At 40.6% G+C, this 15,637-nt stretch overlaps 1 protein-coding gene and 1 pseudogene across 1 annotated transcript; both read right to left on the bottom strand.

Annotated features, from left to right (window-relative positions):
- Positions 1-8,836: 8,836 nt before the first annotated feature.
- Positions 8,837-9,595, bottom strand: LOC105476911 (homeobox protein MSX-2-like; annotated as a pseudogene).
- A 960-nt stretch (positions 9,596-10,555) lies between these two features.
- On the bottom strand, positions 10,556-11,488 carry LOC105476811 (olfactory receptor family 4 subfamily D member 1). The gene is given in 1 exon segment (XM_011733023.2): positions 10,556-11,488. A coding segment is annotated over 1 exon segment (933 nt).
- Positions 11,489-15,637: the final 4,149 nt, after the last annotated feature.

A 15,637-nucleotide genomic window follows, 5' to 3' on the forward strand; every position in this document is an offset into this window, starting at 1 on the left:
CAAGGGAGCAATGGGAGTTGTTAAAAAGTTTCTAAATGTCTCAAAAGCACACACTCTTTGAGAGGTCTTCCTTGGGGGGCCCAAAGTACCAAGCACATTGAAAATTTTAGAGATTTGAGGAATGGATAATATTCAGGCCAAGATCCAAAAGGACAAGAGGGTCTTCAAAAAAAGGGAGACTCTGAAAGTTTTAGAAGAATCTATTTCTTAGACCAGTGACTCTTACCCTTGAGAGAATTACCTGAAGGCCTTGTTAAAAGGCAGACTTGTGTTCCCAGCCCAGAATTTCTCATTCAGTACATCAGTGGTAAGACCAAGAATCTGCATTTGTAACAAGTTCTCGAATAATGCTGATGCATCTGTTCCAGGGACCAGACATTGAGAACCAATGACTTGCTCATCAGCACAATGGACAGTTCTCTTTCGTGGCGTCATTAAGGTAACTGGTTTGATTTCTTCTCCTTTTAAACTGAGTTGATGTTTACATAGGCAATGTCATGGATGGGAAAATGTTTGTATACTAAAATGAAAACTTAATTACCCCATAAATCTTGTTCTTCATCTTGTCAACCATGCCCTCAGAGTTGATTCACTACCCATATCAACCATACTCACACCATCTACAAAGTGCTTGCATTCTTCACATGTCAATTATTACTCCCTTTAATACAAGGATTGGCACAAGAAACCCATATATTTTCTAATTATGAGAAATTGATTAAAAATTGGAATTAACCAACATTGTAACCTTGATGTGCTATAAAATCTGTGTGATTTCTTACAGCTCTCTGATCCACATGAGGTTCTCAGGTTGATCTGAATTCTTTCATTGCAAATGTTTATACTTGGCAAAATAAAGAATCTGCCTCTGGGGATAAGAGCACGATGTGAAGTTCTTATACATACAAGAGACGTCAATTTTTAAAAAACCCAAATTCTTCCCATTATTTGGAGCTTTAGTCCACTTTAAAATTGAGCTACTCAGAAAAGTAGTCTAGATTGATGGTGGGAATGGGCAGGCCTTGTTAATGTTATTGACTCTCAGATGGGTGATTCTGAATTACGTGGATTAATTCTTTATGATTCCGATTTAGCTTTCAGTAATAGAGACCTGGTAGATTCCAGTTTATGTATTTCCCCAGTCAAGGTACACGTAGGTGTGTAAAAGATCCATCAAAGCTCATTTTTACTGTAACCACTAGCCAATATAATAGTTGCCAGTGTATGAATGGCCTGGATGGAGTAATTATGCTAAAGACTCAGTCATGGAAAATTGAGCTAAGAAAATTATTTCCATATGTATCACATTCTTAAGAAAATAAATGTTTGTCAGACTTAGCTACTATTATAATGTCAAGCCATTAAATGGATACAGGACACATGTAGAAGAACCATCATGTAAATTCTCATGCAGGAAGCCCAGCATCATTGATAATTAATCATTCTCCCTTTGTGATGGTCAGTGTTATGTGTCAACTTGATTAGGCGATAGTTCCCAGTTATTCAATCAAACTCTCATCTAGGTGTTGCTGTGAAGGTATTTTGTAGATATAATTGATGTCTATAATCAGTTGACTTTAAGTAAAGGAGGTTATCCCAGATAATCTGGGTATGTTTGATTCAATCAGTTGAAAGAACTAAAGAGAAGAACTGAGGTTTCCTTGAAGGAGGAAAATTCTGCATGTAGTCAGCAACTTCAGCTGATGGCCTGCCCTACAGATTACATACTTGCCTAGCCAGTTTCATGTCATGTAAGCCAAGTCCTTGCAATAAATGCCTCTCTCTCTCTCTCTCTCTCTCTCTCTCTCTCTCCCCCTCCCCCAGAGAACATAGCCTCAGCAAGAGATGCCTTAAAGGCATAAATTCTCATAAATATAGCCACATTCATTTTAATGGGTGCATATTCAACAAATTCAATTAAGCACCTGGTGTTGTGGAATAACCATGTGTAAGATAAATCTGGAAGAAATTTTAGTTATATTCCTTCCCTTTGTGTCAGGGTTGTAGATTATAAGCAGCTTTTCTGTGCTGCTTATTACCTTTAGAATTGATATTCTGAATCATATAAAAGTAAGATTTTTATAAACTAAAAAGTGGCCCAAGACAACTTTAAAAAAATTAAATGAATAAATGACTTCCGGTTATAAGAAAACAAAGGTTTTTCTTTTTCTCTTCCTCACTGGAAACAGAAATCCCACCTGCAATAAAATTAAGACATGTTTACAACTCAGATGACAAGAAAACCCAAAATGAACCATGAAGGACTATCAAGTACTGTGAAGAGAGAGAGGCTTCTGCCCACGACAACTCCTGGACAATGCTGGCAGAGTTGGCTCCTAAGTAGGTGGTATACGATGAAAGATAAAACAACCACCTTTGTGTGGATGGACCAGATCCGGGCACACAGGCTGGCTGCAAGAGCTTCCTTAAGTGATATGTAACACCAAAAAGGGATTGAGAGGCTGGGCTTATGCCACATTTATAACTGCACTATCCACTAAGATAGAGAAACTGTGGGCTATGGGCACCCCTGCAGCTGCTGATCTTTACCAGCTGAAGAGATAGGCTAAATTCGCACACACACACACACACACACACACACACACACACACACACGCCTCTATCATTCAGTGTTTAGCGCTGCGCTGTGAGCCCAGGACAATTAACCAGAGCACTCCCTGGCCCGTCTTCACTACCATCACCACCACTTTTTATTTTAACACATAACTAGTTAAACAAATTGCTTCTTTAAGAATGTGTAACAATTAAAAAGCAACTTGCAGAGTCTATAAAAAATAAGTCAAAAAGGAGGAAAGAAAGCAGGTGAAGAGCACAGAATAGAATAGAGAAGAAAATTTTTATTGACGAGTTTTTCAAGAATGTAGATAACTCAGAAAAAAATGAATCAAACTTCTATCTATTAAGAGCTCAGAGCAGAATAATTAAATCTTAAGAAATAAATGACAGTATGAAAACAGAAATGGAAAATTTAACTGGCAGAGATTAGGAAAAAAAGAATAGGAAGAAAATAAAATCATCACAAAAAAATGGAAACAGTGAAAATGAGAATAGTCACTGCTTAAAATACAGTAAGATATCTGAAAGACAGGTTTAAGAGAACTAAACAAAATGAATGGAAAAGGGTACACGTTTAAAAGGATCAGTAAGAAGTGTGTATATATATGTTTGTACATGAAATATAGACAAAGAATATCAGTTTAATTAATACTTGGATGTCCTTGAAGAAGACATATAAATAATTAGAGCAAAAAATATCCAAAGACGTTAATTCAAGAAAATATTCCCGAAAATGAAATAAATGGAATCAATAGATTGAAAAGGCAGACTCTGTGCCAGGAAATGTGATAAATGTCAACCATGCTACAACAGAACTGAATAAATTTACAGAACTCCAAAGATAAAGAAAGAATCCTAAAAGCTGCCATGGTAAAAGATTAACCCGTCTATAAGAAGAAGGCTGGCTTCAACTTCTCAATAGCCCTAGAAAACAGAACAACATCTACAAGGACCTGAGAAAAATAAAAAGTATTATCCAAAGATGCTTATTCAGTGAAATTGTCCTTTATATATAGACAACAGATAAATAGTTTCATTTAATTCAGAAAATATAGTTCTCATAAATCTTTCTTGAAAAACCTACCTGGGGACAAATGCCAGTCCATCAAGATATTAATAGAAATGCAAATGGCCTCTCCATGTGGCTACTTGGGTTTTTTCCTAGCATAGTAGCTTGCTCCCAAGAGTGGGCATTCCAAAGAGAACTAACTGGAGTCTGTATTGCCTTCTACGACCCGTCCTCAGAGATTACATGGTGACACTTTCACCAAGATCACAAGCCCTTCCAGATTCAAGGGTAGGAAACAAAGATCCCACTTCTCAATTTAAAAAATGTGAAATTCATATTGTAACGAAGAGCATGTGAAATGGAAGATATTGATGTGGTCATCTTAGAAAAATACAATATACCACAAACATATCTTTAATTTCCAAGAATTTTTTTCTCATCCTCTTATTGTACCTTTCTAAAATAGCATCCTAATCTTGTTTTGTGAATACAATGACTTATCTTTTCTGGATATTAATGATAGGATTTTAAAACGTTTCCTGTTCTGTGTCTTGACTCTATCAATGTTAATATCCTTGTGATATCATACTATAGTTTTGTAAGCTATTTCTGCCTTAACCTGTTTGCACTGCTATAACAGCCCACCATAGACTGGGTGGCTTATACACAACAGAAATTTATTTCTCACAGTTTTGAAGGCTTGGAAGTCCAAGACAAGATGCTGGCTGATTTGGCATCTCATCAAAGTCCACTTTCTAGTTTATGGATAGCTGTCTTCTCACTGTCCTCACATGGCAAAGGAGCAAGGGAGCTCTCCAGGGACTCTTTTATAAGGGCACTAATTCCATTCATAAGGCCCCTGCCCTCATGACCTAATCGTCCACCAAAGGCCCCACCTTCAAATACCATTCCACTGGGGATTAGGTTTCAACACATGAATTTTGAGGAGACATAAACATTTAGCACATGGCAGTTACCATTGAAAGAACCTGGTAAAGAGTACAGGAGATCTCTATTATTTCTTACAACTTCAAGTAAATCTACAGTTACCTCAAAATATAAATTTGTAAAAACTTAGAAAGTTTTCTTCTATTATTTGAATTTCTTCTGTTTACTTGGACTTCTCTTTTTTTCAGTTTTGTTTTGTTTTTGTGTCTGCCTTTTACATTGGAAATTTTCTTCATCTGCCTAGTGGTCTCCAGCTAAACATTGGTATTTAAAATCAAACCATTAAAATGCTGATTGCAAGCACTATTTACCTGAGTAGGGCTTGAGAACTCGAAGGCCTCTCCTAGGATTATCATGTCAGCTGTTTTGTCAATTGGAGAAAATAGCCTGGGACTATTTATTTGGAGCTGTTTGGTATCTCCAAGTAAAATCCTTCCAATTTTTCTGTAAGGACTTAAGTATTGGAATTCTGCATTAGGGTCGGAGAGAAGACTTGAAGTAGGATTTCCTCTTTTATCTGGATGAGGACCTCCAGTACCCGTTAGTTTGCACTGGGCCCACTTAACTTATTCATGTTACTTGTCACCTTCTCTAGTCATTTGATTTTATGCTCACTGCCCATGACAGAGTTTTCTTATCAACAAGATTTTTCACTCAAGCCAATTGTGTGTCTTCGTGCTGCCAGGGGCTTACACCTACATGGCAGACACTGTTGATTGCCATTCCCAATCCCTTTTTCCTGGCTGAAGAAAACAGACATTCACCTTCCCATTTCTTTTTGCAGATTGGGGTGACAATATGATGCAGTTCTGGTCAACTGGGTCATATGATAATTCTGCTGGTGTGGTTCTTTTCACCCCTGGTAAGAAGAAAAAACAGCACATGGATGCCTTTTGTTATCCTTCTTGCTGAATTATTTGAAATAAAGGTGTGATGCCTGAAGCTTTGACAGCCATATGGCTACCATGAGAGAAAAGGCAAGGAATTGAAGAGCAGCCAACCCAGAGCCCTAAAATATTTAAGTTACTGAATTAACCAACTCTGGAATTGTTTATCCTTTAGTCTTCTATTTAAATGAGATAATTTCCTCTCTAGTTAAGCCACTGTCACTTGGTTATTATGCTACTTGCAGCTAAAAGCATTGTTATGGATGTATGTTTCAGAGGAGAAAATAATTTTTTCCCAGAGAAATTACAGCCCAGTGCAGCAGTGTCATATGGTGAGCATCACACCTTAAGAGAGATGTTGTCATATAAGAGTAAATACAGAAGAGATGCCCGGGGTGGTGGAATCAGCAAACCTGTCACAAGAGGAACAACTATAGGAAGGCAGACGTTGCACGTGGAGAAGAGACAAATTGGAGGATGTGAAAAGTATCATTTGATATTTAAAGGATCTTAACGTGAAAGAGGAAAATGCCATTCTAAGGGGCCACAGAGATTAAATAAGACAGAGTCCATTTTACCCTCCCCTCATTTCCAAAGGTTGAGTGTGAATATGGAGAAATGTGTGAAATGGAAACAAGGAGGAAGAAGTGAAAGGATAGACTCAGAGTTGCCATGATGGCTTCAAGAGAAACCAGGAAGAGCCTCTGACTTTCTTTTCTTTCTTTCTTTCTTTCTTTCTTTCTTTCTTTCTTTCTTTCTTTCTTTCTTTCTTTCTTTCTTTCTTTCTTTCTTTCTTTCTTTCTTTCTTTCTTTCTTTCTTTCTTTTTTTTTGAGGCAGAGTTTCGCTCTTGTTGCCCAGGCTGAAGTGCAGTGGCACGATCTTGGCTGAAACCTCCACTTCCTGGGTTCAAGCGATTCTCCAGCCTCAGCCTCCTGGGTAGCTGGGATTACAGGCATCCATCACCATGCCTGGCTAATGTTTTGTATTTTTAGTAGAGATGGGTTTCACCATGTTGGTCAGTCTGGTCTCAAACTCTTGACTTCAAATGATCCACCCGCCTCGGCCTCCCAAAGTGCTGGGATTACAGGCGTGAGTCACCGCACCTGGTCTCTGACTTTCATTTCTTGGATAGGATGGTTGTTGGGAGAGAAGGGGGAACAAAAAGCTTCTGCATTATCTTCTTAACTTTGGGTCTATATTACACATTGCCTGAGACTTTTACGAAATGATGCACACCCCAAGGAAGATGGAAGAAATAAATATACAGAAATTGACAGAGGGAAAGTATAGGAAGCTGGAAAAATGTTAAAAAAAGAAAAAAGTGAAAATACTTCCTCTCTCTGTCAGGTACCCTTCAGGTGCTGGGAGGATTTAAAGATGAATAATGCATGGCACCTGCCCTCAAGAAGCTCTCATTCCACTTAAAGAGAAAAGCAGAAACACATGAAGTAGTAGCCTTGGAACTGAATTCACTACCCCAGATTTGGAACACTAGTAGGAATGGCCCTGCCCTCTCTGGCCTTGGTCACTCAATTATACTATGCCATCCTCCTCTCAGCCATACTATACAAATGATGGAAATATTGTGTTGGGTAATGTCTTAATCTGTTTGTGTGGTTATAATGAAATACCACAGACTGCATGATTTGTAAAGAACAGAAATTTATTCTTTTGCAGTTCTGGAGGCTGGACAGTCCAAGATTAAGGTGCCAACAGGTTCGGTTGTCTGGTGAGGCCTGTTCTCTGCTTCCAAGATGACAGCTTGTTGCTGCATCGTCCAGAGGGGAGGAATGCTGTGTCCTCATATGGCAGAAGACCAAAGGGCTAGCGAGCCTAATGTTGCATGAAATATCTTTTATAAAGGCCTTAATCCCATTAATAAGGGAGGAAGCCTCATGGCTTAATCATCTCTTAAAGGCTTCGCCTCTTAACACCATCACATTGACCATTAAATTTTAATACCTAAATTCTGAAGGGGACATATTTAAGCCATTTCAGCTAAGTAGCACAGTGTGAAGATTATCCAAGGAGTATTTAGTAAAGAAGGAAAAAAACAAAGGGCAAATGCCTTCTGGGGAACTATTTAGACAATGCTAAAAGTGAGATAACTTTCTTTTCTTTTCTTTTTGCAATAAAACAAATGTTTAATTTAATTCAGAATAAGAGATAATAATTCTTCAATAAAATATATAAAATTGTACAAGGCATCCTTTCAAAGGGGTAAAGGCGTACTGGAGGGAGGGGAGAGATGGAGAGGAAGGTGAAATATCAGGGAGCTTAATGGGCTGTTTGGCAACTCCATTTTCACCAAGTCAAAACATGGCTTTATTTTCTGCCCCCAGCATGTTAAAAATTATCTAAAAGTTTCTAATAAGTTTAGCACATACAACAGGTACACACACAGAGAAAGCATATTTTTTTTTCTTTCTGGATCTACTAATTGTTCAAGAATATTTAGCACATAGGTAATGATTACAAGGTACTCATTTTTTAAGCAGAAAATTACTATAGCCCCGCACCCAAATCACCTTTGCAATCTGTGAGGATGAGCGTACCTAGTGTTTCTCAGAAACCATCAATTCCTCCCAGCAGGCTTTAACTTTTTACTCTCCAATTATCTGAAATGAAGCAACAGCCTTGAGAAGAATTAGGAAATATTTCTAATTTTCTACATCACCTCTAGGCATTCTCAGGATTCTTCTCATCCCAGTTATTGGTCTTACAAAAAAATTCTTTAAAAAGGTAAAACTGTGAAAATGTGTGTGTGGTGGGGTGAGGGTGGGAAGAGATAGGAACAAATATGATAGTATATAAAAAGGTTTCTTTTAATGTAAGCAAAATGCAGAAATGTGATATGTCACCTTCACTTTGAATAATCTCTCCATATCTAATACTTTCTATGTGCATTGTATCCAATTCTAATATTTGTTTTCCATAAACAGAAGTCAATAATCCCATCAAAATCATTGACTTTATCAAATTTTGCAAACAATTTGTCTCCCTCTTTAAGAAAATACAACAAATGGACTTACACAGTCTCTTTAAGAAGGTGATATATAGAAAAAAAGCACATATGTATATAAATGTTGCCTTTTAAAATAATTTGAATTTTTACATCTACTGTATAAAAATGTATTATATTTTATTATATACATTTATACATAAAAACCATCAGAGCCTTTCTTTGTGAAAGGAGAAGGGGGCATCTGGAAGATTACACCAAGAAAACAAGGCTTGGTGCCTCCGCCTAAAGAACAAATTTCAACTATGTCGTGTGGCCCTGTCGGCCTAGCCGCTTAGGGTGGTGCACGCAGGGTGTGCGGAGCAGGAGTACTGGCTGGTCCTGCCTTCTTGGACAGGGAGAGGAAACCCTTTGAAACAAACATCCATCACGGAATCTATTGCCGGTCTTCCTTAGGACAGGTGGTACATGCCATATCCCACTGGCGTGGCATAGAGTCCCACGAGCGGGATGCGAAGCACAGGTCTATGGAACGGGTAGGATGCCCCGTATATGGACGCTGCCTGCCGGGGCGAGCTGATGGGGAAAGGGAGACTGAAGCTGGAGGATAGCATGGGTTTTGCAGTCATTTTCAGCTTTTCCAATTCTGACTCCGGCAGTTTTCGGTTCCGGAGCCAGATTTTGACTTGAGTCTCTGTGAGGTTCGGAGAGCTGGAGAACTCCGCACCCTCTGCAATGGAGAGGTACTGTTTCTGGCGGAACTTGCGCTCCAGAGCGAGGAGCTGGGAGTTGGTAAAGCTGTGCGCGGCTTCGGATTGGTCTTGAGTTTTCTCAGCGTGCAGGTGGTAGGGCTCATATGTCTTGGCGGGGCGAATATCGACCGGGTTCCTGCATCCACGCCGCTCCGTCTCAGGGAGTTTTCCGACTTGACCCAGGCGGTCTCCAAGGGCTTCATCGGCTGCCCCTGGCTGTGCGCTTCCCCAGCGCGGTGCCCCAGCAGCAGCAGTGGCCGCAGGGTGGCCCCGGCCCAGGCGCTTTCGGCCGGCATTGGGGATGCCTCCCCTGGGCGGCTTCTTGTCGGACACCAGCGGGTCCACGCTGTAGGGCAGGCTGGAGACCTTGACGCGGCGCTCCTCTGCGGCCGCCTGGGCGTCCCCAGGCCCCGGACCCGGCCCGGCCCCCACCCCTGGGCCCTCCTCATCCGACGAAAACAGAAGCTATGCCTTCCCTGCGCTACGTAGCTCCCGACGCGCGACTCCGCGGGCAACCCGGGAGCGGCGACTCAAACTTTTTTGCGAGGGAGACGGGAGGGCGAGATAACTTTCTAAATTCCACAGTGGGGAATGAGGCAGGGAGGTGGGGAGTAGAAAAGAATGTAACTGTTCCAGAGTTAAGATGAAGCAGTTGACCATTCATCACAGATACTTCTCTATAGATGAAGACCTCTCTAGGTTTTCTCTTGTGGTTGCAGGGAACTCTGAGTTTCAAATCCCATTCCTATTTCTTGCCTCTGAACTTGGAGTCAGAAGCACCAGGTTTCAGGACAAACTCTGCCACTCACTTACTGTTCACCTTTGAGCAAGTCACTTCTCTCTGAGTTTTCTCATTTGTAAAAACTGTTTAATTTAACAACAATAATAATATATCCACTGTCGGTTTCATTAAAAGAATGAGATAAAAGTGTGGAAGTGTTAGGCCGGGCACTGTGGCTCACGCCTGTAATTCCGGCACTTTGGGAGGCCAACGCGGGTGAATCACCTGAAGTCAGTAGTTCGAGACCAGTCTGGTCAATGTGGTGAAACACCGTCTCTACTAAAAATACAAAAATTAGCCGGGCATGGTGGTGGGTGCCTGTAATCCCAGCTGCTTGGAAGGCCGAGGCAGGAGAATCACTTGAACCCGGGAGGTGGAGGTTGCACTGAGCCGAGATTGCACCACTGCACTCCAGACTGGGTGACAGAGCAAGACTCCATCAAAAAACAACAACAACAAACAAACAAACAAACAAAAAGCGTGGAAGTGCTTAACACAGTACTTGACACAGCAGTAGGTCCTCAAGAAATATAAGTGTAATCTGATTTGTTATGCTTTATAAAGACTTTCCTCCATTTTTCACGTAGGAAAACAAAAATCCAGAGAAATTTGTCATTTGAAGTCAACTTACTTAAAGTTTACTCCCTGCAAATCACTAGGCACTTTCCTAATCTCCTCATGGCTGCTTTCATGTCCTGGTTTCTCAGAGTGTAGATCACGGGATTGAACATGGGGGTCATGACCGTGTAGCTGATGGACACAGCCTTGTCCATGGGGAATGGGGTGAAGGGCCGGGCGTAGATATAGATACAGGGAATGAAGATCATGGACACTACAATGATGTGGGTGGTGCAGGTGGAAGCTGCCTTCCTCTTTGCCTTTCCTGAGTGGGACCTCAGCATCACCAGGATGACAATATAAGACATCAGAAGGAGGAGGAACCAGATGATAACTAGCAGCCCACTGTTGGAGATCATGAGGAACTCCAGGAGGGAGGTATCAGTGCAGGCAAGTCTCAGTACTTGGGGAACATCACAGTAGAAGTTATCTAGGATGTTGGGGCCACAGAAGGGCAGTGGAAGTATCAGAGCCAGTTGGACAATGGCGTGGACAAAGCCCCCCACCCAGGTGGCTACCACCAGCCCCACGCACAGTTGAGTGTTCATGATGGTGACATAGTGGAGGGGCTGGGAGATGGCTATGTAGCGGTCATAGGCCATGACTGAGAGAAAAAAGACAGTCCCACCTCCCAAAAGGTGGAAGAAGAAGATCTGGGCCATGCAGCCCTGGTAGGAGATTGTCTTGGTCTCATGGAGGAAGTCCACCAGCATCTTTGGAGAGGTGACTGTGGAATAGCAGAGGTCTATGAGAGCTAGATTTCAGAGCAGAAAATACATGGGTGTATGGAGCTGGCAGTCAAAAGTCACTGTGACCATGATAAGGAGGTTTCCCACAATGGTGGTGATGTAGACAAATAGGAACAGAAGGAATAGGAATTTCTGAAGCTCCTGGGTCTGTGAAAACCCTAAGAGGACAAACATTGATACCTGTGTGGTGTTCTGTGGTTCCATAGGATCTTCCCCCACAGGCCTACAGAGAAACCATTGAAACAAACAAACAAAAAAGAAAATTCAGTCATTTTCCTTGGACAGTCAGGACTGAGTTGATTAAAGTCATTGTTGAGTGCCAATCTAAAATGTAGCTTAGGAAAGCCCTCCATAGGGAGGATGTTCCATATGTTTTCAATGGTTCCACAGACTTATTTCCCTGACCATGCCCTACAGTATATTGAAGGAATCTGGGTCTTTTTTCCCGTTGGCCATACTGTCCTCATCCACAGGTTTCATGTCTGGTTCTTTTTCATACCTGCTATGCCCAACATAGTGTCTTGTGAACCATAGGTTCCATAAAGCTAGTTGAATCAATCAGTGAATAAATAAACATGTCAGCAAGTACCTGTGACCACAAACACCATCAACCTATGTGCATAAATCTTGATAGGATATACAGTTGAGAATAATGATTTTAGATACAAATAGATGCTTCTTTATGGTGGGAATTTGAGAGGCTGTTAATTGCTGGAGAAAGAGAGGTTGCATTAGAAGAAAATTGTTATGTACAAAATCAGAGGTAAATGTGAAGAAAAACAAGCAGATAATCTTGGTTGTAGTGAAGCTGGGATGATTAGTGTTTCTCAAACGTTTCCCCGGAAGGTACTTCTCTAGTAGTATTTGTTGCCATGGGCCATCTCTGGGGGCAATTCAAAGAAGCCCAGGACAAATGCACTATCTCCTTGAACTCTCATGTTTTAACTTTTAAAATTTATGCGAATTTTCTATTATACACATATGCCTAGACAATCTTTGGCAGAGCTTTTAAAATGTAACCATTATGGTTCATAAAACTTTGACGAGACCAAAGTGTTATTAAAAAAAAAAAAAAAAAGAAAAGAAGAGTGTTGGCTGGATGCAGTGGCTCATGCCTGTAATGCCACTGCTTTGGGAAGCCAAGGCAGAAGGATCACTTGAGGCCAGGAGTTTGAGACCAGCCTGGGCAACATAGCTAGACTCCCATCTCTATAAAAAATTTAAAAATTACCCAGGTATGATGGCATGCAGCTGTAATCCCCAGCTATTCGGGAGGCTGAGGTGGGAGGATAGTTTGAGGCCAGAAGTTTGAGACAAGCCTGGGCAACATAGTGAGACCCCATCTCTACAAAAATTTAAAAAATTACCTGGGCATGGTAGTGCATACCTGTAGTCTCAGCTATTCAGGAGGCTGAGGTGGAAGGATTGCTTGAGCCCAGGAAATCAAGGCTGCAGTGAGCTGTTATGGCCATTGCACTCCAGCTGATCTTATCTCTAAAAAGAAAAAAAAAATTAGAGCATGGAGGGAGACATGATTCTTTAGTAAGTGAAAGTTCTAGAAGACATTAGCTTGAAAAATAAACTGAGTTCTTGGTGTTAAAACCCATTCTTTTGGGTTATATCTTTCCACAAGTATTTTCTCTAATTGTTCAGAAAAATTTGTCCCAAGGCCCCATCCTGTAAAGACAATAGAACATAAAAAGGTCTCTTTTCCCTGATTCCCATCTGGCACATGGGCAGGGTAGCAGCAATTACACTGATGCTCTTACACAGGAATTGAATGAACATATTTGGGAAGATCTCGATAAACCTCTATGGACAAATGTAACAGGATTATCTCAAAAATTATCTATGAGGGATTTCAATACTCAAAATATTGTCATATTTGTCTTCACATAAAATTCACATTTATCCTGAGATATTTGTACAAAAATGATACTCCAGGAAGATCTGCTATGTTTGTTCTGTGGCTTCACCAACTCCCAGCCTAGGACTGTTTGAAAAATGTCCCCATGGGCAACTGAGAACCCTGGCAAGCTCTTCAGCAGGAAATGATGTGATAAAACAGGGTTAGAATGGGCTTATCCCAGTGCACCAGGGCAGGAGGCTCTGAGACAGGCAAGGGTAGGACACACCTTTCCTGGAGCATTGTTGCAGCAACCACAACAGAGGGTGACACATTTTGGTCTCTGACTTTGTGTCCTTTCTCTACCACGTGGTGTAGAGGTTAGACTGCATGGGCAGCCATTTAAATGGCATGGTTTGGCCTCTCTGGGAAAGCCCCTGACCCCTAATCCTTCATCCCCAGCTCCAACTCTCACACCTGATTACTGATTCCTGAAATGTTAACAGCATACTTCATTATTTTATCTTAAGATCTTTATCCCTACTAAGATTACACCCACCATACTTTTTCTTTTTTTCAGACAGGGTCTCGCTCTGTCCCCAAGGCTGGCGTGCAGTGGTACGATCTCAGCTCACTACAACCTCCAGCAGCCAGGCTCAAGCGATGTGCCCACCTCAGCCCCCCAAGTAGCTGGGACCACAAGCACACATCACCATGCCTGGCTATTTTTTTGTATTTTTAGTAGAGACAGGGTCTGTCATGTTGCCCAGGCTGGTCTCAAACTCCTGAGCTCAAGCAACCCACCTGCCTCTACCTCCCAAAGTGCTAGGATTACAGGTGGGAGCCACTGCACCCAGCTTACCACCCCCATACATTTTATATGCTTTTATCAGTCAGAGATGAACACTGAAGTTTTTATGGATGTAAAGAAAAGATGTCTTGGTCTTGCCTTATAATACTTTATTAAAGGGAAGAGGAGTATGTGAAGTAAGTATGTGAATACCAAACTGTTGGTAATAGTGGTAGTTCTGAAAATGGTGATTCTCTCTACTTTGTAAATATATACAAATTTCCATGATAACACATAAGATGAAAAGCCTCAGAGATACTCTAGTTTTGATCCTGATGTCTTTGTGTTATTTGGATATTTTTACTTTGAATGAACTATGTATAAATCATGATGGAAGGAAGGAATTTTAAAATAAAATAACATGGCTATGTGCAGTGGCTCATGCCTTAATCTCAGCACTTTGAGAGGCTGAGGCGGCCAGATCACCTGAGGTCAGGAGTTCGAGAACAGCCTAGCCAATATGGTGAAACCCCATCTCTACTAAAAATACAAAAATTAGCTAGGCGTGGTGGCGAGCACCTGTAATAATATAACAATAATTCAAACTTATCTAGAATTCACTAATTATCCAAAAAGTTAAAGATAAAATATAGTAAGGAATAATTTTTTAAATTATATTAACAATGATCTTTAAAAAACTTGTAAGACTCAGCATTATTGAGAATTTAGGGCAAGAGATAAATAACTGGGGGTACAATCTTTCTAGAAGACAATTTGAAAATATGTGCCAAATCCATACATTATTTATACTCCCTGACTCAGTAATTTCTGTCTTAGGGATTTGTTTTAAAGAAACAATGAAAACTAATTTTTAAAAATGTATGTTTAAGGATATTCATCACATTATTATAATATTGATTAACTAGAAACAACTTGAATGCATGACTATGAGACATTGGTTAAATAAAATATGACTCCTCCATATGATGAAATACTAGTTAAGAATAAACATATATCCTAAAAGGATGTTTAACTATATGGGATTTTATTTTACCATGACATATGGGAGGGGCAGCAGTGAGTGCAATGATGCTCTTATAAGGGATTTGAATGGATACATGTGAAAAGATAGCTGTATTGATCATGTCCTTTGCCGGGACATGGATGGAGCTGGAAGTCATTATCCTCAGCAAACTAACGCAGGAACAGAAAACCAAACACAACGTGTTCTCACTTCTAAATGGGAGCTGAACGATGAGAACACATGGACACAAGAGGGGAAACAACACAGTGGGGCCTGTCAGGGGGGTGGCGAGGGGAGGGAGAGCATCAGGAAGAACAGCTAATGGATGCTGTACTTAATACTTAGGCGATGGGTTGATCTGTGCAGCAAACCACCATGGCACACGTTTACCTATGTAACAAACCTGCACGTCCTACACGTGTACCCCTGAACTTAAAATAAAAGTTGAAGGAAAAAAACCATCTCCATCAACCTCTACAGACAAATATAAACAGGATTATCTCCAAAATTATCCATGAGGGGTTTTAAGACTCAAAGTATTGTTGTTTTAAAGAGAGAATTACAAAATATTTTGATAAAATGGACATGAAAAATCAAGATATTACCAGGTGTGCATAGTGATTATCTCTGGTTGATGGGATTGATGGAACCTATATTTTTTCTTCTTTACAAATTTTATTTCTTGTAATTTAT

This window comes from Macaca nemestrina, chromosome 17 (genome assembly GCF_043159975.1).
Source record: "Macaca nemestrina isolate mMacNem1 chromosome 17, mMacNem.hap1, whole genome shotgun sequence".
NCBI lineage: Eukaryota > Metazoa > Chordata > Mammalia > Primates > Cercopithecidae > Macaca > Macaca nemestrina.